Source organism: Notechis scutatus, chromosome Z (assembly GCF_049901735.1).
Source record: "Notechis scutatus isolate UNSWTSFEM ecotype Mainland chromosome Z, rNotScu1.2, whole genome shotgun sequence".
Lineage (NCBI taxonomy): Eukaryota > Metazoa > Chordata > Lepidosauria > Squamata > Elapidae > Notechis > Notechis scutatus.
Genome location: NC_142025.1, coordinates 135295581 through 135319109, shown reverse-complemented (window position 1 = coordinate 135319109; position 23529 = coordinate 135295581). Strand labels below are relative to the sequence as shown.

General features: G+C 41.5%; 2 protein-coding genes across 6 annotated transcripts; one reads left to right on the top strand and one right to left on the bottom strand.

Moving 5' to 3' along the window:
• Positions 1 to 1419: 1419 nt before the first annotated feature.
• TSEN34 (tRNA splicing endonuclease subunit 34) lies at positions 1420 to 8025 on the bottom strand. The gene is made up of 5 exons (XM_087948392.1): positions 7731 to 8025; positions 5497 to 5753; positions 4248 to 4416; positions 3219 to 3473; positions 1420 to 2431 (listed from the first exon to the last, which is right to left on the bottom strand). Exons 2-5 carry the CDS (start codon positions 5743 to 5745, stop codon positions 2244 to 2246), a joined length of 861 nt encoding a protein of 286 aa, XP_087804518.1. The 5' UTR covers positions 5746 to 5753; positions 7731 to 8025; the 3' UTR covers positions 1420 to 2243.
• LOC113421800 (membrane bound acylglycerophosphatidylinositol O-acyltransferase MBOAT7) lies at positions 7996 to 22398 on the top strand. Of its 5 annotated transcripts, none has more exons than XM_026682397.2 (8): positions 8000 to 8208; positions 11503 to 11583; positions 12500 to 12629; positions 14352 to 14478; positions 14569 to 14725; positions 16993 to 17353; positions 19133 to 19315; positions 20274 to 22398. In XM_026682397.2, exons 2-8 carry the CDS (start codon positions 11508 to 11510, stop codon positions 20653 to 20655), a joined length of 1416 nt encoding a protein of 471 aa, XP_026538182.1. In that variant the 5' UTR covers positions 8000 to 8208; positions 11503 to 11507; the 3' UTR covers positions 20656 to 22398. The 5 variants fall into 5 exon arrangements, with proteins under 5 accessions (XP_087804516.1, XP_026538182.1, XP_087804514.1 ...); XM_087948388.1 differs by having other exon boundaries at positions 11475 to 11583; XM_026682399.2 differs by lacking the exon at positions 8000 to 8208 and adding an exon at positions 8351 to 8374.
• The last annotated feature ends 1131 nt before the right edge of the window (positions 22399 to 23529 follow it).

The following is a 23529-nucleotide window of genomic DNA, read 5'->3' as shown; positions in this document are numbered from 1 at the left end:
GGGAAACAGGCTTCCTGCCAAAATACTTTTATTTGGTAGTCCTTGACTTACGACATTTGGGGGGAGAATTTTAATTTCTAAGGTTGCTGTTAAGTGAGTCATGCCTGAATTTAACCTTTTTTCCTCAGTGTTGAGTGAATCACTGCAGTCACTAAGAGATTCCAGTTTCCACCATTGACTTTCTTTGTCAGAAACCAGCTGGGGAGGTCACAAATGGTGATCAGGTGACCCTGGAACTGTTGTAAATAAATGCTAATTGCCAAGTGCCCAAATTTTGATTATGTGACCATGGAGGTGCTGTGATGGTTCATAAGTGCAAGGATTGGTCATAAGTCACTTTCCTCAGTGCCACTGTAACTTCAGTGAATGGTTTCAAGTTGAGGATTAATTGCATAGAGCAGTGATGGCTAACCTTTTCGTCGTCAGGTGCCAAACCCATAATGCAATGTGCGCATGACACCCGCCCCTCCTACGCATGCACATGCACCCTCCCTGTGTGCACGGCAGATTCCCGACGATCAGCTGGTGGGGGACACGCTCGCATGCGCAGTGGACCTGATCTGGGGCAACAGCTCGCATGCCGGCAGAGGTGGCTTTGTGTGCCACTTTCAGTATGCGTGCCATAGGTTCGCCATCACAGGCATAGAGCAACGTTTTTCAACCTGGGCAACTTCAGCTCCCAGTATTCCCATTTGAGAAACACTGGTATAGAGTGTAAACACTGGCTTTTGTGTTATTTCCCCATCCTTCATTTAGTCATTAGATTCCAGCTTGTGCTACTTGCAGCATGATATTTTTTCTCATGTTTCTCTGTTTGAAATACAAAGATACACCTGAAAAAAAGACCAAAGGTCTTTTATGTTGCTGCAGCAGTGCTATCTAACCCAGGAGTCCCCAACCCACAGTCTATGGGCCAGCACCAGTCCACAGCAGGCCAGAAACCAGGCTGCGTAAACAGGCGAAGCCCCATCATGAAATGTAGACAGCACATGAAACCACGCCCCCTCTAGTCCACGGAAAAACCTCTCCAAGAAACCAATATCTGGCGCTGAAAATATGATTTATCAAGATACCAGCCTTTCCAGCTACTGCCCTGGGAATGTGTTGAGCAATAGCTCTCCTCGTCCCCAACCAGCAGAGGTCATGAAAGGGGTCAAATAAAACCATAGGTGGTCAACTAGTAATAACTGCTTCCCCCGCCCCCAGTACAGATGTACAGCTTTTGGGGAGTTCAATACCAAGTGGCATGGGTCAAGAGATTGCAGGAGGTGTAATCCAAGCTACTAGGAGGACACGAAGCTACCTACCCCTGTTGAAAAAAATCTGCATTCCTTATATAGAGGAAACATGTTCAACCTGAGACTTTTCTGATATTAACTGACAGCAATCTTTTATCTGTTAGGAACTTACTTCAGCAACTTTTTTAGAACATCCCATTCTTTAATAACCATGCATACATGCAACATATTAAGCATATGGCTAAGAACACTTTTATAATTGCTATGTATGAATTGTAATTATAGGTCCTTAAGTTAAGAGCACTTATTCAGTGATCAGAGTTACAATGGTGGCAAACAAGGGACACCTACAATTGGCCCAGGTTGAGGCTGTTGCAGTGACTGAGGTCATGTGACCAAGATTACACACTTGGTAAACGCCTTGCAAAACTGATGGCTGCAGCATCCTACAGTCAATCGGCATTTGCCACTTTACCAATTTACCACTGGACTGATAGATTATGACTGCAATCATGAGATTACACTTTTCAACAGTATTGCTTAGCAACCAAAATTCCAATCCCAATTGCCATCATAATTCAGACTAATGTCAACGTAACAAACTTCCTCAATCCAGACTACAACTCCCAGCATTCCCGGTACTTTTACGCAAGATATCTGAGAACTCTGGAACAGAGCTCCCAAATTTTTCTGGCTTTGCAGAACCAGTGGGTGGGGAGAGGGGATGGTTCCACATGAGCAGCCGGCGCATGCGTGGATAGTTCCATTTGCATGAATGGTGGGCATGTGCACCCACCATGCTCACGCAAATGGAGCATGCACGAACTCACTCGCCTAAGTGGCTCTGCACACACATCGCTTCTGCGGCCGGGTTCTGAAAATCTCAACCCAGTAGTGAGACGCGGTCCAGGGGGTGGGGTTGGGGACCCCTGCTCTGGAAGACAAATAGGCAAGCATATGCTAACACTTCCAAATGGCAATCCTAGGATCTGAGCCACTCTGTTTTCACTGCATCCCACTCCACTGTAGGGATGTATATGCTACAGTCCCTTCCTGCTCCACTGAACAGAGCAAGACTGTCTTCTTGACGTTGGTGCCAAGGCGTCCAGCACTGATGATGTCACACAGAGAGATGGGTGCATCCTTGGAAAAACAGAGCGCGATGTAATGGGCGTGGAACCGCATGGGATCACCTATCAAGGGGAGAGGGAAGAGTTAGCAAAGCAATAAGGCTGGTCTCGGCATGATGTCCTCAACACTGGCTCGTTAAGTAGTATGAAGGAAAACCTACTTTATGTACTTTTCAATAGAAAAGCAAAAAATGTTCTTAATAGCTATTTGTCCTGCCAGAAAATTGCTGGAACAGTTTGCTGAGGATCTCTTCATAGTCTACATGCACAAACTCATTCTTAAAAAGGCCCTGGGTAGGTACATTTAAATAGGCAACTTTTAATATCCAGAAATTAATGAAAAAAGGAGCCAGATATTCTTTAATACATGAGCTTTGGGGAATCACCTATTATGAATGGCTTTATTTGACAGCCTTGTCTGCTAGATTATAAAGTCTCAGACATCTGGAGAATACCATATTCAGAAAATGGATTGTAACAGTCTTTGAGGAGGCCTACTTCACTCCATCTTTGTGAAGTCCCCATTCGCACTCCAATATCCTTTCTACTTCTGTTCAACTCACATATAGAATGACATTGTAATAAGCCATCATGTGCTTCTAGCTTAGCATGTTCTGTTTTACAATTCCCTGTATGCTACAAGCCATGATTTATAGCTTAAAAGATTGGATAAATCCAAGGTATCGTGGCTTCACACCTGGGCCAGAGAGAACAGTGAAGGGACACCTGTATATTTGCCTTGCCTTCCTCACAGATAGAAAGTTTAAGCCATCATTCTTCACCTCAAGAGAATCAATATTGTTCCCACACACAAGCATTCTTGTAAAATCTCTGAGAAATCTGCTTTCACCTGGATAAACGAGGAAGTCACCTCCAAATTTGCTCCCAGTTGTGACATAATAACCTCTTTCCCAGAGGTCCCGGAAAATGCTATAGTGCATCTCATGATGTTCTTGACCTGCATAAGGCCAGAGCTGGGATGCTACATGCCAGTCTACTGTTTCTTCTTGAGCTATCTGAGTCCGTTCAGTGGGGAGTTGGATCATCATTGATTCTCGGGGAAGCACAAAACAGGAACCAGACTCGGCAGGCCTTTTGAGGGGCTCTAGGAAAGGAAGAAGAAATGATCTAATTTTTCGTCTGAATGTCTTTATAAATGAACAGATTCCCACCCAGACATAATAGCTAAAAAAAATCCCACATGTTTCCCTCAGGATATAGCTGAACCAAAGTCCCTCAAATTTCTATAATTACATTTTTCTCTGCATACAGGTAGTTCTCAACTTTCGACCAATAGCAATCGTTCAGAGTGCTGACAGACCTTTCTAGGGAGATATTTACAACCTGGATTCAAAGTTCCAATGGACGCCCCCTGTCACATGAACACATTTTGATTGCTCAGCATCTGGGCAACATTTGCAGTGTCCCAAGATCATGTGACTTCATTTTACAACAGTTATGCCAATAAGTGACATTTACTTCCTATGTTCAGCAAAATTGGGTCCACAGCACATCATTGCTAAATGACCCTGGCATTAGTTTAATGATCACAGCTGTTTGCTGAATGACCATCACACAAAAATTACAAAGTTACGACTGTGATGGACAGTTTCCATTATGGTTGTAACTAGTGGATTATCTACACGGTGTAACTTTTTTTTTCAATCAAATATTGCAAAATAACAATTTGTCACTTTTGTCATAAATAAAATTCCACTTTGTATGCCCAGCGGTCTATCACTGTAAGTTGAAGGCTAGCAATGGTGGCCTCAAATAGGAGAAAGCGTGGGCAGAATTGTAGAGCAGGAGGTTCTATGGTATTATTAGTAGTAAAATCAACATCTACATTTAATTTTGGATCTACTGCTGTGATACACACCTCCTCCTTCTCCTTTCCGTTGCCATTTCTTTGCTCGGCCCTGGGTTATATGGTCTGCAAGAGACTCCAACGTGGTTTTCTTCTGTTCTGCAGAGAGCCTCAGCTGCTCCTGGTAGCTCTCCTCTAGCTCTTGCTCGTAGGCAACCACTTTCTCTGGGGCTAAGGCATCCTGCAGACACAAAGCAGCAAGCATACATAAGCAACCTTCCAGTCAGGTTGGCCATGCCGGTTAGGGATACTGGAAGGGGACATGATTGATAAACCTCATTCCTTTTTCTGAGCTCCAGAATAACCCAAGGCAGAGCTCTCATTTGCAGAAAAATGAGGTATCCCTTTATACATATATACACCTTCTGGATCATACATGGAAATATTCACTGCCAACTGAAAAGTAATATAAAAACAAAATGATGCATTGAAATTGCTTTGGAATTTTTACTACCTTCTCCCCCCCTCCCCCCCAACACAACATTTGGGATAGCTCCTATTGGCAGACAGAAATTATACGCACCCATTAGCACTTAATTCTGCTGCACATATAGCTCAGGAAGCGAAACTATAAAACATAAAACTGATGCCAACTTCTTGGATGTTACAATTGTGATGTTACAATGATGTCTGAGCTTATTTTACCTTACTGCACAGCTGGGGAGGAAGGGGAAGAAAAAGGATAAATGGCTGTTGAAAAAAAAAAAGAATACTACATCATAATTTCATTGCTGGAAGAAATTACAAGTAGACATTGATTTACAACATTTGTTTAGTGAGCATTTGAAATTACAACGGCACTGAAAAAAGTGACATAACTCAGACTTGTGACTGTCAGAGAGTCCCATGGTCATTTGATTAAAATTTGAGCGCTTGGCAACTGGCATGTATTTACGACAGTTGTGACATCCTGGCGTTATGTGATTACCATTTGTGACCTTCTTGGTCAGCTTCCAAGAAGCAAAAGTCAACAGGAGACGCCAGACTTACTTACTGACTGTATGATTCACTTAATAACTGCAGTGATTTATTTAACAACTATGGCAAAAAAAGATCATAAAATTGGGTGCAACTAACAACTGCCTTGCTTAGCAATGGATATTTTGGTCTCAATTGTAGTTGTAAGTCAAAGCCCACCTGTAGAGGAATGTCTCAAAAACATTGTAGACTATTGATCTCTACACTCTGCAGAGTTTGGGAACAAGGGAGCTTATCGTTCACTTTTAAATTAAAAAAAAATAAAGGTTGGTGAAATCATTACCTGGTTCTTCCCATGGCCAAGGGACTGAGATGTTGGGCTCCTAACCAGGGTTGCCAACCCCTTGTCCAATAACAGCCGAACCTCTTCAGGAAGCAGCTCCAAAGGCAGCCCAAGCCGCACATTCTGCCTCGGCTTCCGAGGCAATGCCCCCACCAGCACGCCGACAATGCGATGTTCCTCTCGGATTCGCCTCGCATCTGCATAGTTCCACACAAATGCCTTTCCCTCCAAGAGGTAGATTCGGATCATGCCTGAGCCTGCAACATCAGAAGAGGATCGAAGTAACAAGCTATTTGGGTATTTTTTTATATGGGAGGTGGAAGGCTCAGCAACTCCTGGGGATTTCCTAGTAAGCTTATAACCAGATAGTGATTTTTAACACAAACAAGCCCCTCATTTTCGTTTCCACTAGAAAAGCTCATTAACCAGGCTACCGGTGGCACTCCACATCTGGAGATTGTTTTTGAAGGAGCCCTTCAGATCTGGGTTAGGCTTAGCTAAGTAAATTAGAGTCGATTATTCGCAGAGTTCCCTTGTCAAACGTTTATTTTTTCCTGAGAAATAGGCAGTAAATATTTCAAGAGATTCACACATTCCACTAAGAGCTAAGAGCAAACCACAGGTAACAATCTTATGAACAGGGTCTGAAGCAGATGGCTTTGTTGCATGCTAACTTCTAAACAGATGAAGCAGGAGGAAGGAAAGTAGGAGAAAAGGAGAAGTGTCTGCAGCTAAATTGTCCCAAATTGCATATTTACCTGAAAGTAGGACCCACTGAATGTCGGGGGGGATGGTGGTTTCTGATTACCTGTTTGTGAGATTATGCCTAGATTGCTTGATAGTCATTTTCCAAAACAACTCAATTAATCCAGGGGTGGGATTCAATGGTGTTACTACCAGTTCGGTGACTGTGTTTTGCGCGCGTGTGTAAAAAAACTTAAGCTGTGCTACCCGGACAACTGAAAAGCACTGCGCACAGCTGCGTAGCATTTGAAAAGCCACTTTTTTCCTGCTTTTCAACCTCAGCTGTGCCGCGCAAAGCAGCTGAGGTTGAAAAAGCAGGAAATAAACGACAGATAAGAGCCCGGGTGGGCGGGTAGACCAAACAGCAGCAAACACAGAACTGGTTCGGTGTCTGTTGCTCTTCAGAGCTACCACCTCTATGGAGCCAGGCAGAACCGGTAGCATCCCACCCTTGAATTAATTCCTGCATGAACTCCATCTTAGCTGGGACTTTAGCAGACTATACTAAATATACAAGGGTATCCTGTCCTTTTTCATCACAGGAAGAGCTTTACCTACTTGTCGCCCTCCAAAAACCTAACCCACACAAAATGCAACAGATTGGAGTAAAAGTACCTCCCCAATTCCTGTAAGAGAACATTGGAGCTTCCAGTCCCTGCTCCAATCCTAAACTCAGCTATTTTATGGATTACTATATGTCCTTTATCATACAGGTTGTCCTTGACTTATGATCACAATTGAATCCAAAATTTCTGTTGTTAAGACAGTTGTTAAATGAATTTTGTACCATTTTAAACCTTTCTTGCTGCAATTGTTAAGTTAGTAATATGGTTAAGTGAATTTCGCCTCCCCATTGACTCTGCTTGTCAGATCACAAAAGGTGATCATATGACCTCTAGGACATTGCAACCATCATAAATCTGAATCATTTGCCAAGCATCTGAATTTTGCTCATGTGACCATGGGGATGCTGCAGTGATTGTGTGAAAAGTGCAAAAAATGGTCCAAAGTCACTTTTTTCAGTGCCACTAAAACCTAGAACGGTCACTAAGCAAGTAGTTAAGTTGATTTTATAGGTAGTCCTTTATTTCAGAAAACTCACTTTGGCCTTTATTTTGGAGCAGAGGTCTTCAAACTTGACAGCTTTAAAACTTGTGGACTTCAACTCCCAGAATTGACAACCTCTAAACCAAGTTGGCTCCCAGTTCAGACATTTTTATTAGAATATGCATTTTGTAAAGTTTTCTTGTTGGATTTGCTCTTGAGTTCTTCTTCGTAAAGTTATAAACAAATTCCCCCCCCCCCTTAATGCACCTTTTTCAAGTTTGCCCCTTTTTCTTCCCCCAAGAAAATTTGCTCAACGGAGTTAGGTTCTCCTCTCCCTTCCCTTTATTGCATCGGCAGCTCAAGCTTCCCGCGTTCGTGCAGACCGCACAACCGTGCCCTCGGCGACTCCCGCCCCCGCGAAGCTAAAGAAATTCTCCAATCACCTTTTTAAGCCACCGGCCGAGCGGGAAGAAAGACGCCTCCCCGAACCAATACGCAATGCAAGCAAAGGCCCCTGGCTGGTTTCCAGAGGCAAAGGAGGGAGCGGACGAAAAAGGGAACTGAGCGTGGGGGGGGGGGTTGAGAAAGAGAGACAGAAAAATACAGACACGCTCGTACCAGAGACACGCGCGCGAGAGAGAGACGCGGCGCTCGCCGATCCTTTTGCAAAGCAAAGGAAGCAATTGCAAGAGAGACAGGAAGCCAGGAGGCGCGCAGGCGAGTGGGAAGATCCCCAATCAAGGCGTGTTGATCCCAGCCGGGGAGGCGGGTCTCGCTCTGCCCTTCCTCGCCCTGGATGTTGCAAGAAGCTGAGACACACACACACGCACACCTCCTCGTTTGCCCGTCCTGCAAAGTGACCCCACTCCACCCTCCCTTGAGGCCAGCTTGCGCGTGGTGGAGGGGGTTCCCCTGCAAAAGGTGAGTGCGCGCGTGGGACGTGGAGATTAAGGAAGAGGGAAATCGGGATGGAGTGGAAAGCAACGCGGATGGGGACGAGGATGGTTGGGCGCCCTAACTTCTAGGCGAGGGTTGCAACCTCGGATTAATTTAAAAAGGCTTCTTCCAACTTCCCAGCATCCTCCAGGTGAGGTGGGTTACCGTGCCCTTCGCCCCCAACCAACGTTGTAATGCAGGGCAAAAAGAGGGTGCCGGATAGAGGCGAGAAGCTAGTCTAGAAATGTTTGCCTTGAAAGTGTAGCTAGCACAACTGTTGAACAGCCAATCATATTTTTTATAGACCCCAGATAGCTGCATTGAGCGTTTTTATGTAACCCGAGATACAAATTTGGTTACTTAAGGGACGGCAGGACCAAACTAGATTTCTAGGTTATTTAAATCTCGATTCTAGATTTTTAGAAAGCAGGAGATTCTGAGTTCGAAGTCCCACTTTGGGTACTAAAGCTATCTGGGTGACTTTGAGCCAGTCATTCTCTCAGCCCAGCCCACTTCTCAAAGTGATTGAAAATTAGAGGTAGAAGCATTATTAGGCATGTTTATCTCCTCGAGTTATTTATAATAATAATGATAATAATAATCAACCACTTAACGGATGAGTAATATCTTTATCATGCTATCAAATATTTTGTTTTGGAAATTATTTTTTAAGTTTTGCCCTTTACTCCAATGTTACTGAGTTGTTTATTTTTTAAAAATGCATTGTACATCTCTGAGGTGGTAAATCTGAGACCCAGAGCACCTTCTGAGTGGAATGGAAGCAGGCAAGGAAGAATTTGACAGGCCTTAAATTATACTGTACTTATTTTTACAGTGTTGCCTTTTGACATAGAAACTATACCTTTAAGCCTTTGGAAATTTATATGGTTGCACAAAATTTCCCTGAAGTTTTGCTTGTCCTATTATTTAAAAACTCTTCTACCATTCCTCCAAATTCTGTGGATATTTAACCTGAAAAGGAAATTCTCATTTTGTTTTCAATATCTCCTTTGGGCACATATCCTTGGCTACACAAACTGTGTATGTTCATTTAACCTCTGGGCCCATAACGTGCATTTTTTTTTTCATCATTACAAAGCCTCTGTACAATTTGTTCTGCCTGTACAAGTGCACTTCCACCTTCTTCCTTGCTGGATTTTTTTAAATTTTATTTTATTTTACATTAGTGAGTTCTTCAGAACCAGCTGGACAAAGGGGCGTGTATAAAATCTGTTTGACTCACAAGAGGGTTTTGGATCCTTCTACTTTCCTTCATCCAAATTGTTAACTAGTTGGAGAGGGTAGAAAAGAAGGGAAGGGAAGTAACTTGGTTTCTCTGGAGCTCTGATCTGCCCAAGTAAGTACATTTAGTGACAACCTCGCTTTTAAGGAGGAGTCTGACCTGTGGGGAGAGAAGCAAAAATTTGGGAAGACAGATTTTTGTAAGGAATAGCTGTGAGAAAGCAGGCTGGACAGAGAGGTGGAGTGGCTTGTGCAAGAGGGTGTAATCACGATTACAGGAAAGAGCTTATTTTTTTTTTTTTTTGTAATAGTAGAGTAAAAGGTTATTTTGTAATCATACTTACATTTGCTGCGAAAGTAATCAAAAGCTTTCTTTTTCTTCTTGCTTTTTTCGTGTTTGCTTTTTTCTTCTTTCTTTGCTACTTTTACTCTTTAAATTTTAGTTTTGGTTTTTCTGTTCTTTGTAAAACTTTTAATAAAATATATTGAAAATTCCCCTAAAGGGTGTGTTCATTTCCACTACTGAGAAAGGAAGGTTTCTGTAGAAAAGTTCAGAATGCAGTTGTGCAGGAAATTCATATTTTTAAGGGTTGCAAAAACAGGGAATGTTGCTCATTCTTGTCTATTCTCTTGAATTCTTCCTCACTTTTAGCATTCATTATCCTCTGCTGCTGCTACATCTGTTGTTGACAGTGTGATCTTAAACTACTTGCAATGTATTCCTTTTTTTAGCTGATCTCTCTTTTTCCACCTTTATGCAGTTTATTCCTGAAACATGTTTCATCAATCCTAAGAAGTAAGATGTCTAAAACAGATAAAAATGTTTCTTCCTAACACCCTTAAGTTGTCTTTTTTCTATTTAATGCAACAAGATCAGTCTTGGCAAAAGTTAGCATTCAAGATAATAATTCAAAAAGCACACATGTCCCTTGCTAGCATGCCTTTTTCCCTTCCCTTATTACATAATTTATTACCCTGCTGATTCACTGCTGAAAACCATCCCAAATGGTTTCCAAGCAGACAAAGAATATAAGAGGAGATGTTGTACTTTTGCAGGCATGGAGATGAAGTGCTAAAAAGAAGCATTGCCAGATTCCATTGCTGGTCTGAGCCATCAGAGATGAGAGGAGACAACCACTCAGCACTTGAGTCTTGATTGTCTTCGTCTTTCTCAGTTGGGACTGCAATATTTGCTGTTGATTTTTCTTCTCAAGATTGACAGTCTTGCCTGTCTCACAGAGAAAGATGGCAACAACTGGTTCACTTTGGTTGGTTCCAAAAAGACAATGAGTCCTGATTAACATTTTAGATAGCCTGAGAGCTATAGGCTACAGAGAGAAGGGGAGGATTGTCTCAGAAGAGGCCTCAATTTGAATGAAGCTTTAGTAACCTTGCCTAGCATACTTAGTTGGCCTTTATGACTCGTAGATAAATAATTGCCATATCTTGCAGTGCAAATTAAATGAACCACACATTTTTACTTAGTAGCGTTTTCTCACAAGTGCCAGATCTGCTTGTGTTGATCAACTTGGTTGTAACAGGAATTGACCAACCAGCTTGTTGCCCAAGCCTGATGTTGTGGACTGAGAGAAAGAGAGAAAGATGATTGGCCCAAAGTTACCCGACTGGCTTTTTTGGCTAAGGTGGAATTAGAACTCACAACCTCTTGGTATTTAGCCTGGTGTTTTAATCACTAGACCACAACTGGTTCTCCAAGTTAACCACACATTTTGCTGAAAATAACTTGTTAGGGCCAGTATTGATTTTTAAATCTGTTATTAATCTCTTATATCAAAATAATAATCCCTTTTCCCTGTCATCAAGTTTTCATCCTCAGGTGGTCTGACTACCTGTTTTATTTTTCTGTATCATGTGTAATGTGTATGCAGTCCAAAACGAGTAGATCACTTCCTTTCCCCCCCTTCATCCCTTCTTTCTCAAAAATCAAGTGTAGAGAAGGGGTCCCTGCCCTGTGTTCCATCTTTCCAATATTTTTCACTTTCATGCAGATTGACCTAACTCCCCATTTCTTGCCAGCTACAATGTCACCTGATGAAATTATCTACTTGGTGGTCCTTCTCATCTCTATACCTGTTGGTTTCCTCTTCAAGAAAGTGGGTAAGTGTGAAACCTGGAGAAGGAAATGCTGCTAGGCACCTCCTAGGAAACTATCCTGAGGTTCATGTAAGATGGCTTTGCCTTTAACTCCTCCTTGAAGAGCTTCCTGGTTTGAGCAAGCAAGTTGTAAGAAACGCATCTCCAAAGGAACTCTGAGAAGATGGGATATGAGATGGAGTGGGAATGGGAATGGTGAGAAATAACAAACAATACATGGGATCTGGATATTAAGGTAATCCTTGATTTATGACCGGTGGCTTAGCAACTGTTCCAAGTTATGAGGGACCTCTCAAGGAGTACTTATGATCAAGTTCCAAAATTCTGATAGTCACAGGGCTCCCTTCCTTGGTCAGTTTGTTGGCCACTCAGCAACTGACTCATATTTAAAGCCTTTTGCAGCACTCCATGGCCACACAGGGCTGCATTTTATGACGATTTTGCTGAAAACCGAGATTTCCAGATTTTGGCAAAAACAATCCACAGCAAACAGTGGATTTGTTTTACAGCCATTGCTGTAAAAAAAAGGTTGTAAAAATAGGTCAGTCACATAGGTGACCTGTTTTGCAACCATCATGACTTATGACCATAATGGCCAGATTCCATTACGGTCATACGTTGAGGATTATCTGTATTTGCCATGATCCAAGAAGAATCTTGGATGAGAAGCGAAACATTTTAAAAAGAAAAACGAAGAAAGTCCAGTTGTCTTTTGGGAAAAAACATCTTTGGGATAACCATGGGTGATTGAGAATCTCCATTGGCAATTTTGTAAATTTTATTCGATGTAGCTTCTTAAAAACTATGGAACTGGGTAGGTTGTACATCCAGCCAAGCAAATAAAGTCAAACGCAAACTCACAGCCCAGGGTGTGCATCTTTAGACAATGGGAAAACGTGTTCCTCTCTTTTTTTAATAGGTTTGAAGACCAAAAAATATGGGGCAGCTGTTATAGGACTTGCACTTATTCTGGTGACTTGCCAGATCCACATCCTTCATTCTCTTATCACCATCCTGGGGACATGGCTTATTATCAATATCTCACCAAGGTAAAGTGACTAACAATAATTGTGGCTGTGAGATGGTCTACATATGCAAATAAATACTCTGGGTGCAAAGATGGGATTATACATTTCCCAAATTTCCTAAAATCTAAGTTTTTGTCTCTCCTCTCCACCCCCCACCCCCGGGCTAGGTAGGTAGGTTCAGGACTTTCAAGCAAGACTCTCAGCTCCTTAGATGATAATGATTAAGCAATTAAGCAAAACATTGTTTAGTAGAATGTGTGAATTAGTGAAAACCTAAGGAACTGCATTTATGCAAGTTAAAAAATCCATTTATTGCTCATACAGGCATCATTAAAAACAAGTAAGTGAAAGAACTGTCCCAAAACTGACCAAAAAGGTATCAAGAAGAGATGGTGAGAATATACAGAGTAGCTGTAAGCAGGTAGCAGATTCCTCATGATCATTTCAGCAAATGGGTTGAATAAGAAATGCAAACTTGTTGTACTCCATTATCTTAAAGCAATCGATGTCTCCATATAGTGTTCACACAGTGGCTTTCTGATTTGTGTACAACGATTGCACCAACTTAACCAAATTTGCTGGTGTTTTCAGGTCTTGTAGGGCTCTCCATAGTTTCTCATCACAATACAATTTAAGGGTTCGTTGTAGTTGATGAAGCACTTGATATTTTGATGTTCATGAGATTTTTCCATGATCTAGTGTAGATTTGCAGAAGGGCCCCTTCGAAAGCTGTCTTGCACATTTGGTAATCCCCTTCTGATGGTTGGCGCTAGACGATGTATAATTTTAAGCAGCATCTTGCTGACGTGAGGGATGAGAGCAATTGTGCAATAATTGGAGCAATCTTTAGAATTATTCTTTTTTGGCAGTGGAATGATTACTAAGCGTTTCCAATCCATGTGTTGGTTTCCCAAATTTTCTGGTACAGGTCTCTAATGACAGTGGATGGTACAGATCTCTGTAAGTCTGCAGGGATAGTGTCACCTGGAGTTTTATTGTTTGGCAGTTGGTTCACTGCCCACGTGATCCTTTCCTCAAGACTGGCCGCTTCTATTTTTATTTCTCTTGTCTCATCATGAGACTGAGCCTCTTTGCTACCTGCGTACAGCTGTTCTGTATATTTTCACCGTCTTCTTTTTTGATGCCTTTTTGGTCAGTCAGTTCTTCCCCTTAACTTGTTTTTAATGATGCCTTCATGAGCAATAAATGGTGCTTGGGTCTTCTTAACTTGATAAATGCAACTCGTTAGGTTTTGACTAATTCACACATTCTGCTAAGCAATTATTTTCTTAATTGTGGTAGGTTATACCTTTTTGGTTTACATAAAACTGTAAGCCATGATCCCTATTTTCGCAGACTATGATAAACCAAAACCAAACAAAGCATACCTCTAATGTTTGAACACAATTTTCATGTTAGGATTTCTGGTTTCTAAAGGTTATCTATACTCTCAAGTGGGCAGGATCTTGTATTCAGTTCCCAGTGTTGTTCACATTAACTTGGCTGAAACAAATCGTGTAGTTTCCACTCGCCACATGATATCAGCAGGTTGGCTAGGGAATTCTGGGAGTTGCAACCCATACATTTTAAAAGTTGCCAAGGTTGAGAAACAGTGGGTTAGAAGAGTAGTTAGTGTATGTCAGTTAGTCAGTTCAAGGATATGTATGTGTGTTTTTGAAACTGATGTAGAAAAGGGATTAATAATTTTAACCTCCTCCTCCTCCTCCTCCTCCTAAAAAACAGGACTTGTCATCACCTGACGCTGGGATGGACATTTTCCTATTTATTATTTTTCCGCACGGTTACTTACTTCAACTATCCAGAGCCAACACCATTCACCAATGCTGTGCAACTTCTGCTCACTCTTAAGGTATTGGGCTATTTTTGGGATATTGAGAAGGAAGGGTGATTAGCGTGAAGAGGAAGTAAGGTTTCTTTTTCTGGAATTTTTGTCTCCCAGCTGCTGAGCTTAGCCATTGAGGTACAAGAACTCATTCAGGCGAAGAAACAGGAAGTCACAACTTTCACCAAATCTCCAATGATTGGTAAAGTTCTCCAAAAACCGGGGTTGGTGGAGATACTGTGCTACAGTTACTGCTACGTGGGGCTTATGACAGGTAAGGTGAACTGGCTAATAGGAAATGAAATGGGTCTACAGGTATAAACGCATGTGATGCATCTTCCCTTTGGTAGCCTTATGAGCAGTGGGTTTATGGGCATTTTAAAATGTTGGCGTCTTCTCACCACATATATAAACATCAATAAGAAAAAGTATTGGGCTGAAGAGCTACTCTTTATTGTTACAATTTCTTTTTAAAGGAAAAGGTAGTTAAGAGATCGGAGCAAGTTGAAAATTATAAAGCCCATTCCACTTTTTGCCTTCTCATCTACTTCTCACATCAGCCACCTATTGCTCTTGGTATTGTGCATGGTCATTGGGTGTAAGTGTGGCCTCTCCTATTTTTTGCAGAAGTATGTTTGAAACTACCTTGCTGATCAGACAAAAATAGCTATTCTTCCCACTAGCCTACACACTTCACTTGTATAGCTTCTCCTTTTTTGTTTTGTGAGAATTGCATGAAAAATGGCCATATGTTGCTGCTGCAAACATGAAGGCAGGAAATTACAGCAAAAAGTAAGATACCAGACATTATGTTTTTGTTGCCAGAGCTTGCAGGAAATCATAAAATTGTACAACTAGCAAATGCTTAGGGTAGTAATGACATCTTTTAATCTTGCAAATGTGAATTTAGTTATTACTCTTATTAAATAATTTAGAAGTAATTCTTGCTGATTAATCTGACCTCCATTGCTTATGTCTGTTTCATTGTAGTTCCCTTTTGTAATTTGTTTTCTGAATTAAAATCAGGCAACATCAATACTTTTTGATACACTCATTAGTGAAAGTCTGCCAGTTTATCTGCATTTAAATCCATAACTAGTAGATTATAATCCACCTATAGATTCTTCCCATCAACAAAAAGGCAAAGTAATTTTTATTACTGTGTTGATCTCAGTTTTGTATGTAACTTTTATTAAAATAAAGTGTTTAAAATCTGAAAAAAAATCCCTGTGTACTTCCCAAATTACACACAACCTTAACCTATCAAGCCTATCCAAAACAGAAGGACTCAGATCATATTGGATACCGTATCTCACAACACTCCACTAAATAGCAGGTAGTTCTCGAGCTACAACTGTTTTATTTAGTGATGGTTCAAAATTATAACGGCACTTAAAAAAAATTATGACTGGTCTTCGCACTTACGATCATGGCAGTGTTCCCACAGTCCCTTTATTCAGGTGCTTGGCAATGGGCATGTGTGTGCAATAGTTACAGCACCCCAGGGTCATGCGATTCCTGTTTCTGACCTTTTCAACTGGCTTCGATTCCACAAGCAAAGCCAATGGGGGAAGCTAGAGTTACTTAACAACCTTGTGTTTCACTTAATAAGTTCAGTGAGTCGCAGAAAAAAAATGAACATGAATTTGGACATGACTCACTTAAGAACTGCCTTGCTTAGCAACGGAAATCCTGGTCCCATCATAGGGGATCATAAGTGGAGGACTACTTATATTGGCTTTGGATTAAGGAAAATAATGTGAACACAACTAGAGGAAAGCAGGTTATGGAAACAGTGTCTTAAGTAGAAATAGAATAACAGAAGGGACCTTGGAGGTCTTCTAGTCCAACTCCCTGCTTAGGCAGGAAACCCTACACCATTTCAGACAAATGGTTATCCAATCTCCTCTTAAAAACTTCCAGTGTTGGAGCATTCACAACTTCTGGAGGTAAGTTGTTCCACTGATTAATTGTTCTAGCTGTCAGGAAATGTCTCCTTAGTTCTGGATTGTTTCTCTCCTTGATTAGTATCCACCCATTGCTTCTTGTCCTGCCCCCAGGTGCTATGGAGAATAGCTTGACCCTCCTGCCCCCCACTCTTCTTTGTGGCAGCCCCTGAGATATAGGAACACTGCTATCATGTCACCCCTCGTCCTTCTTTTCATCGGACTAGACATACCCAGTTCCAGCAACTGTTGTCCATATGTTTTAGCCTCCAGATCCCTAATCATCTGAGGCTCTTCTCTGCACTCTTTCTAGAGTCTCAACACCATTTTTACATCGTGGCGATCAAAACTGGATGCAGTATTTCAAGTGTGGCCTTACCCCGGCATTATAAAGTGGTATTAAAACTTCACGTGATCTTGATTTTATCCCTCTGTTTATGCAGCCTAGAACTGTGTTGGCTTTTTTGGCAGCTGTAATTTAACTGTGTGTGTGTGTGTCACATTCTCTCTGGACTAGTTTTATTTTTCCTCAGGCAAAATACTTCTCCCTTAAAATTGATATTAAAATTTCATTGTTTTCTGTTTTTGTACCCAGGCCCATTTTATCGCTATCGTACGTATCATGACTGGTTGAGCCAGATTGATTCTTCTGTTATCCCTAGCTGGCAGCCGATGCTTTACAGATTCAGAATGGTCCCCATCTTTGGAATATTTTTCCTGGTTGTCTCCCATTTCTTCCCCCTTGATTACGTCCGAAGCAACGCCTTCTACGAGAGAGGACTCCCTTTTCGCCTCTTCTACATGGTGCCCGTCTTCTTTGTCTTCCGTATGCGTTTCTACGTTGCCTGGCTTTGCGCCGAGTGTGCCTGCATTGCTGCTGCTTTTGGTGCCTATCCAGTCACTGCCAAATCTCGGTCAGGTGGAGGACCTACAGTGCAATATGAGCCCTTAAGTCCGTAAGTCAAGAACCTCTTCTTGGCCCTGTCTTCTCTAAAATAATACTTCTGCTTTCCACACAGCACTAATAACAGTGAACTGTGACCACAGGCTTTATATGGTGGGCTACCTCTCACCATAAAAAGCACCACTAATTCATTAGATATAGTAGAGCTAAAATATTCCACCTTTTTTGTGAGGTTGGGACAGTTTAAAGGAAATAGATGCACTGACCTTTGAAGAGGCCTTATGTCCACCTTTTCTTTATTTTTCATTGACGTGTACAAATTGTGCCTTCGTGTGTCTGAGTTCTACAGACCCAGTTTTGGAGTCATGAGAAGTTTCTTCTCAAATAAGAAGTGTGCTAATTCTAGCATGGAAATGGGATTTCCAAAGTCTCTCAGGATGCTGAACTCTTTCTGGTTCATATGATTGTAATTGACTTAAAACCCAGCTCTAATTCTTGCATGAAACTTAGCTGAGGCCCCTGTAGTTCAGTGTTGGTTTAGTTCCAGGCCCTGAGGTTGCCCGGTAATACTGCCTGTTCTAAAACTAAAGTACAGCCACTATCTGAAGTCTTTGAGAGAGAGAGAAATGAAATGAAATAGCATTGGTTATTTCCATGTGACTTTTGCTGAAAACTGCTTACAGAAAGTACATCCAATGTTGCACAGGACTAGCATCATTTGCTTTAGGTTAGCAAATTTACTTTTGGACCATACAAAAAGTAAAAGCTAAGTCCTTCTGCTAAATGCATACAGGTAGTCCTCAATTTACAACAGTTCATTTAGTGACCATTCAAAGTTACAACAGCACTGAAAAAATTTATGACAATTTTTCACAGTTACAACCTTTGTAATATCTCCATGATCATGTGATCAAAAGTCAGATTTTGGCAACGGGTTCATACTTACGATCATTGCTATGTCTCAAGGTCATGTGATCACCTTTTGAATAAAAGCAAAGTCAAAGGGGAAGCCAGATTCATTTAACAACCAGGTTACTAACTTACCAACCAAAATGATTCACTTAACAACTGTAGCAATCAAGTTAGTAAAATGGGGCAAAACTCATTTAACAAATGTCTCCCTTACAACAGAAATTTTGGGCTCAATTGTAAGTCAAGGACTACCTGTATAGACAACTACTTTCATTTACTATTTTTAAGAAGTCTGAAGATCGCAAACAAAAGATTCATTAGTAATACAGAGTACAACATAATTTAACAGAGCTAACCTTTCCATGACACTACGGTAATCTTTGACTTATGACCAGTTGCTAAACAACCATTTGATATTTTCACAGCCTGTAAAACACTTCTGTCTGTTGCAAAATGTTGAGGTTGCATCCACTCACCTACCAACCCCCACAGTTGCATTACAGGCACATGGCAGGCAACTTGTTCGCGCTTATGAATGCCCCATGAAAAATGGAGACAGCTGCCTTGGTCAGGGAGTTGGACTGCAGATCTCCAAGGTCCCTAAAAGCTCTGATTCCAAATAGCTGAGTATAAACTTGCAGATTTTTGTTTAGTGTGTGTGTGTATATCATTTTGCCTTCCAAACCACAAGGTGTTCAAAACAAATGGTAAGTTTTCTCATGATTTAACACAGTAGGAGGAGAGCTGCATTAATGTATGATAGTCCCAATCAGAATTAGTTCATTTGAAAAGATACTACCAGACTCCTTCTGTTAACAAACTATTTGACATTTTTAAGGTCAGCCTCATACATTTTTAGAACAGTTCTGGACATTAAAAATGCATGAAGGAATTAATTTTTCTCTTCTCTTACAAGCAGATCAGCTGACGGGGAAGCATCCAGTATTGCATATGATTATGAGACAATCAAAAACATTGATCCACACGGGACAGATTTTTGTGTCAAAGTAAAGGATGGCATGCGCTATTGGAACATGACTGTCCAGTGGTGGTTAGCACAATACATCTACAAAAGTGCACCTTTCCATTCCTACATCATGAGGTGTGGCAAGCAACACTGGGTTCAAATAAAGTGTCATTCAGGGCAAGGAATAGTCTTTGAGGATGAAGTGATAGGCAAGTGAACTGGGAGGCATCAGGTCAGTTGGGTTGGCATGAGAAGAAATCTTGCAGGACAAGGATTCTGGGACAGGAAGTGCTTCTTTTGAAGGTTCAGGGTGAACACTAGGCAAATTTGGGATGAGATGAATTAGGACCTGCCATCCAAAAAAGAGGAAGTCGGAAAATTTAAATAATTTATGAAAATCTAACCTCTTGAAGTAAACCCTGCAGCAGGGCTGTCAATCTCACATCATCACGGCGGTGTCACGTGACGTATTGGGACTTTTTCCCCCTTCGCTAAACTGGATATGGGCGTGGCCAGCACATGACGCATCCAGCCCATGGGTCGGAGTTTGACAGCCCTGCCATACAAGATTATGAGACTGATTTGAGTCACCAGGTGAGATGGGCAGTCTAGACAATAAATAAAAAGCTGCATAATTGTTTCCCATATTTGTATGCTCTAGAGCAGTGCCACCTCAACCTTTGCGGCTTGGCAGCCTGGTGGAGGGGGGGGGGGCGGAGAAAGGAACTGGGCCGCACGCAGGCACGGGTCAACTTGCACAAGCAGTGGGCCAGCACACATACACATGCATGTTTAGCTCCACTTGCACAAGTTCAGCTGCACATGCAAGCCAACCCACTACTCGTGCGGCCTGATTGCAGATAGGCCACGGCCAGGCATTGGGGACCCTTCTCTAGAGATGCTAGGTTTCAGCTCTCACTGTTCTCAAGCCAGCATAGTTCGACTGGGATCTTGAACTTCTGAAGGTTGTGACAGACTGAGCTAAATTTAACAAGGGCCATGAGTTGGGAATGATCAAGAGGATATGAGGAATTTTGGGATAGGTGGGTTTAAAGGGATGAATGTAGGACTGATCAGACTCTTTTCTTTTTAGGAATGCCTGGACAATGCTTATCTCGGCCTACTGGCATGGGATCCACCCTGGGTACTACATCAGCTTCCTTACCATCCCGCTCTGCCTACTAGCTGAGGGGGCCATGGAGAGTGGATTCTTGAAGCACCTCTCCCCGTCTGGGCGTCTTTGGGGTGACTGGATACAGTGGTTCATGAAGATGAGGGCCTATGACTACATGTGTATGGGTTTTGTGTTGCTCACCTTTGAGGATACTGTTCGCTATTGGAGCTCGATCTATTACTGCATCCATGTGGGAGCTGTGTTTTTCTTCCTGCTGGGAACAGTGTTGGGGATCCAGAGGAAATGGGGCTCCCCAAAAGATAAACAGGGTGCTCCACAGAATCCCAAGCAACAGGAATGAGAGGGCAAAATGATGTTGCTGTATGCCCACAGCAAGGAACACTACCATAGGCCAGTGAGGCTAAGGGAACAAATAAGACTCGGCGCGAGTCTAGTTTTGATATATGTCATGACTTAGGTGGGGATTGAAGGAAATAATCCAAGATTGAACTTGGAAATCCCTACTTTTGGTCTGCTTTGTGACAAGGCAATTTAGAAATCCTAAAGATATTGCCCCCTAGGCTATTCTACTTCAGGGGATTCTGAGAAGAGGAAATTCCAGATCTTAACTTCTAACCCAGTCTCAACAATTTTAAGACGTGTGGACTTCAACTCACATACTGGCTGGGGAATTCTGGGAGTTGAAGTCCAGCCATCTTAAAGTTGTTGAAGCTGAGAACTACTGTTCTGACTCTCTCTTTTGTTAGATTTCTTTCTAGCTTTCACTCTAGTCTTATTTTTTAATTTTTTAAAGTTGAAACCTCAGCCATTTTATAGGATAAGGTAAAGGAATTACACCCAACTAGCTGTTATGGAACTACAACTCCCAAGAACTCCAGCCAAATTTAACAATATAGGCAATAATATATATATTATAACTGCATAGCATCTGAAGGATTACACATTATCTGCCCTTTAGTCAGTAGGATTTTTAGTTCTGTAATACACATTCTGTAACTCTCTCTCATTTTTATTTTCTTTAAATGTCATCGTAGCCTTGAAAATATTTGCGTATATAGTGGAATTTCTTGAAAGGGTGAATCTGGGACTTTGTCCTGTGGTAGATAAGAAGTGAGGCTGTCATATTTGAGCTGCAAAAATCAGGATGGTCATTAGAGGACATCTTGCATCCAATGATAATCCAGATATTGGCAACTCAGATTTGGTAATTATACAGAAATGCTAAAATTTAACAAAAAATAAAAACTCCATCCAAATGTTTTTGATCACTTGTATGGAGAGATGTGCAAAAATGAATTAGGTCTCACAAAATCTTGAATTGGTGACCTTCTTACTCAAAGAGATGAGATTCTGGAATTCAACAAGATTTTCACAGGGCTGGATCCTGTTACACAAAAGTCATGGAAAAGATTAGTTTGCTGGTGCAGAGGTACAAGTGAGGCTGGTGGACTGGTAAAGAAATCAGATGTTGCACACAAAGGCTGCCATATTTAAATATGTTACTGTTAAATATAAGGAACAAATGCATGTTTGACTTTTTTAAAGCTATGATATTTGGGGCTGAAATGAAAGACTTTTTAGGACATATAGGGCTGTGTCTTATGAGACCTAAAATGTATATGCTGAGTATAAAGGGGTGAATTTTGGTTTGAAAAATGTAAACAAATATACTTACTACCAGAAAAATGATTGCTCAGGTAATATGTTTATGTCTTAAGGGAAACTATACATGAATCTGCTTATGTTTGCATTATTTTTGTTCCAAGCTTTTTGTTCCAAGATTTTATTGGAAGGTACTTGGAAAATAAAATTGTTTAAAAAAAGAAAAGAAACACACAAAAACATTAGTGTTTTGCAGTTACATCTTGCTGGTCCTGAACAAAGCAGCAGAAGATACATGTTGAATTTGAGAAGATCGGTCTCCTGTCCCTTACTCCAAGGAGCTGGATTTCAGGCATCCTCTTCTTCCCAAAGAACTAACCATCGTCTGTAATGTGAAACAATGTCAAACATTCATACCAGTTCTAGTTTCTTTCAACTATCTCACTTCCCTGACCCATTCAGTAAATCGAATCAATACCGATGTGCATTGCAATTTTTGTCTTGCTCAAACCAAATCCACCCCACTCAGATCTTGCATCCTTCACAGCTCAGCCTTTCTTTTCCTGAAAGCCAGCAGAACTTCACCAATCTGAATTCATCTCAGGTCCTCCATCATGCTGGTCATAGGGTGATCCCATCAGGATATGTTGAAGGATGTTTAATGCTTTTCTTATCAAAGCTTCTGGGCTGTTGCACTCAAGGGTATGAGTGACTCAGAAAACAGAAAGAAAGCTCATATATTGGTAAGAGGGAATGACTAGATTGATAGTGTATTCTACATCAGCGGTCACCAACTGGTGGGCTGCAAGAAAATTTTGGTGGGCCACAGAGAAATCTCACCCCCAGAGCACAACCCCAAAGCAATTAATCCAGGCTGTGCAGAAACAAGGCTACTCAGCCCACATGGCCAGTGGGAACCCTCCCGCCCACTCAACCTGGCAAACTTGTCTGTTAAGTTGCTATTTTTCTTTTTTCCAACCATCATCTGTTCTGCTGTGCTGGGAGATTTAGATTAGCTAGGAAGCAGGAAATGGTTGGATTTCTTGCTTTCTAGCTAAGCAGAGCCAAACCTCCCTTAGGACTGAAGGTTTGCTTGCAAGTAAATTCAGTGCAGACTCACCTCAAGCAAATTTGAGACTGAGCTAGCTGATGGCTGATAGATCGATCACTCAATGATTCTGGTGAGCAACTCAATCTGCCTGCTTTGCCTGATTTTGGATAAAAGTTGCTCTTTTTAAAAAAAATATTTACATGCATGGTGTGTTGTGAGTTAATTTTGTGAGTTTGCTTGCAAGCAAATTTTATGAGTTTGCTTGCAAGCAAATTTTGTGTGACAGACTGAGCTAGCCAGTGGCAGATAGATAGATCTCTGTATGAATCTGATTCTGTGAGCAACTCAATTTGCCTGCCTGCTTTGTCTGATTTTGGGTAAAAGTTGCTCTTTTTTATATAAAACATTCAATATTTATATAAATATTTATAATATTTACATACAAGCCATGCCCAGCCAGTCACATGACCACCAAGCCAAACCCATAAATTAGTCCACGCCCACATAACCGGTTAGTGGTCCCTGGGATTTAAAATTATGAGTTTGGTGGTCCCAGAGGTC

What these genes read in the sequence shown, in the direction of transcription:
- TSEN34 (XM_087948392.1), bottom strand. Translation starts at nt 5,745, where the DNA reads ATGATCCGAATCTACCTCTTGGAGGGAAAGGCATTTGTGTGGAACTAT. An exon ending in ACGGAAAGGAGAAGGAGGAG is followed by an intron (nt 3,474 to 4,247) that starts GTGTGTATCACA and finishes TTCCTTTCCTAG; the next exon opens with AGCCCCTCAAAAGGCCTGCC. An exon ending in TGACTTCCTCGTTTATCCAG is followed by an intron (nt 2,432 to 3,218) that starts GTGAAAGCAGAT and finishes TCCCCTTGATAG; the next exon opens with GTGATCCCATGCGGTTCCAC.
- LOC113421800 (XM_026682397.2), top strand. Translation starts at nt 11,508, where the DNA reads ATGTCACCTGATGAAATTATCTACTTGGTGGTCCTTCTCATCTCTATA. An exon ending in TTTCCTCTTCAAGAAAGTGG is followed by an intron (nt 11,584 to 12,499) that starts GTAAGTGTGAAA and finishes TTTTTTTAATAG; the next exon opens with GTTTGAAGACCAAAAAATAT. An exon ending in AACTTCTGCTCACTCTTAAG is followed by an intron (nt 14,479 to 14,568) that starts GTATTGGGCTAT and finishes TTTGTCTCCCAG; the next exon opens with CTGCTGAGCTTAGCCATTGA.